This window comes from Vombatus ursinus, unplaced genomic scaffold, assembly GCF_900497805.2.
Source record: "Vombatus ursinus unplaced genomic scaffold, bare-nosed wombat genome assembly UNPS02015030.1, whole genome shotgun sequence".
NCBI classification, from domain to species: Eukaryota; Metazoa; Chordata; class Mammalia; order Diprotodontia; family Vombatidae; genus Vombatus; species Vombatus ursinus.
The window spans coordinates 2,099,556-2,101,249 of NW_020954808.1; the positions used below are offsets into that span (position 1 = coordinate 2,099,556).

At 59.3% G+C, this 1,694-nt stretch overlaps 2 protein-coding genes across 4 annotated transcripts in view; one reads left to right on the top strand and one right to left on the bottom strand.

Moving 5' to 3' along the window:
- Nucleotides 1–523, bottom strand: part of ERICH4 (glutamate rich 4) — a 2,877-nt gene extending 2,354 nt beyond the window's left edge. Inside the window, exon 1 of the mRNA XM_027846058.1 lies at nt 95–523. Coding sequence (XP_027701859.1) covers nt 95–256 — 162 coding nt within the window. The 5' untranslated portion in view covers nt 257–523. The remainder of the gene's footprint in view (nt 1–94) is intronic.
- Nucleotides 524–590: 67 nt separating this feature from the next.
- The window catches only part of DMAC2 (distal membrane arm assembly complex 2), a 4,286-nt gene continuing 3,182 nt past the window's right edge, over nt 591–1,694 (top strand). For 2 of the 3 annotated variants that reach the window (XM_027846056.1, XM_027846057.1), the window contains exon 1: nt 592–766. In XM_027846056.1, the coding sequence (XP_027701857.1) occupies nt 749–766 (18 nt within the window). In that variant the 5' untranslated portion in view covers nt 592–748. Of the gene's footprint in view, nt 1,058–1,694 lie in introns of all 3 variants that reach the window. The other variant, XM_027846055.1, reaches the window with a different exon arrangement.

Sequence of the window (1,694 nt, forward strand, 5' to 3'; positions counted from 1 at the left end):
CATCTCTGTCTCTCTCCCTCCCCCCATCTCTATCTCTCTCCCCGCATCTCTGTCTCTCTCTCCCCACATCTCTGTCTCTGTCCACCTCTCTCACCAGCTGCTCCCACACCCAGACCACGCCATCCTCAGCACGGGGGGTCCTGGCTGCAGCCCCAGGAGAGCTCCAGGCACCGCTTGGGTCTCTCAGGGCGCGAGGAGGGGCGCCCAGCTCCGGCGGGGCCAGCCCGGCCCTGGCCAGCCGCCCCCAGGCCTCCATCCTGAGCTGTCGGGGACACGCGGACACTCGAGGCCAAAGTCCGCACTGCCCAGGTTCCTGCTGCCTACCCACAATCCCTCCTGCTGCTGGGGGTGCTCGAGGGGCCGCGGCTGCCGCTGCCCCCCCAGCAGCAGCAGGAGGGATGGAGGGCAGACTCTAGGAAGGACTCATGACGGGGCTGGCGGGGAAGAGAGTGCAGGATTCCAGAAAGATGCTGAATTAGGAGACACTGCGCCTTTAAGATGGGGCCGGGCCTAAGAAGGGAAGGAACCAATGAATGATCTGAAGGTGGGGCTTCAAGAGGGTGCGGCTAGTATATTACCTAAAGGCGGAGCCTCAAGAGACGAGCCAGTGTAAGATCGCAAGGGTTGACATTGGGGAGGGAGGATCCAATAAATGCCGTCTGAGGGCGGGACCTCAAGAAGGAAGAGCCAATGATTGAGCAGTTGCGAGGGAGAAGCCGGCAGACTCTGGTCAGAGGAAAGAACCAAGATGGCGGCGTCCAGGGCGGTAGGTTCCCAGACTGATCCAGAGTTTCTCCCGAAGGGAGGCGACTCCTCGCGGGTTCTTCATAAGCTCTCCTCTCAAATGCCTCAGGAGGGGCACTGGATCTCAGAAAGTCAATGAGCCTCCGGGGTGGGGGGCTTCCCCGGACCAATAGGGGATACGGCAAGGTCGGACTTTGGGGCAGGCCAATGGCCAGAGGTACCGGATGGGATAGCCAATAAGAATAGGAAAGAACAAGCTGAAGGACCAATGGGAGCATAAATGGAGCAGGCCGAGCGGCCAATGGAGAATGACGTATGCTGAAGTGCGGAGGACCCAAGAGGCGGGGCTTAGGGGAAGGCGGAGGAGGGCAGGGGAGGAGCAACCAGGGCAGGCAAACCAAGGGGCGGAGCTTGTGTGGAGAGGGATACCCTGGGGGGCGGAGCTTGCTGGGGGAGGAGCAGCGAGGAGACCAGAGGATGCACCTAGAGGGTGCACCTAGGATGCCCAGCGGGACACACCCAGGGGCGGAGCCTCACTGAGAAAGGGGAGGGGGAGCGACGGGAGAGCGAGGGCCATCAGATGGAATTGGGCGGGAGGATTTGGGGGTTCATCTTTGGTTTAGGGGAAGTTTCAGGGGAAAATTGGGGCATCGAAAATGTGGGGTCTGCGAGTCAGTTTGAAATTTGAGAATCTGGGAATTTAGAGGTAGAATTTGGGAATTTAAGTGGTTCAAGAAAAATTGGAGAAGGAATCTGGGGGTCCCTTAGGGAATTCGGGAGTGGTGAACCTCGGGGTCCCCTGGCCCAGCCTGCCTGTAACCAGTCCTCTTCTCTCTCTCCTCCCTCTCTTTCTCTCTCTCCTCCCTCTCTTTCTCTCTGTTTCTGTCCGTCTCTCCCTCTCTCTCTGCCTCTCCCTCTATCCTTTCTTTCTCTCTCCTTTTTCTCTCTCT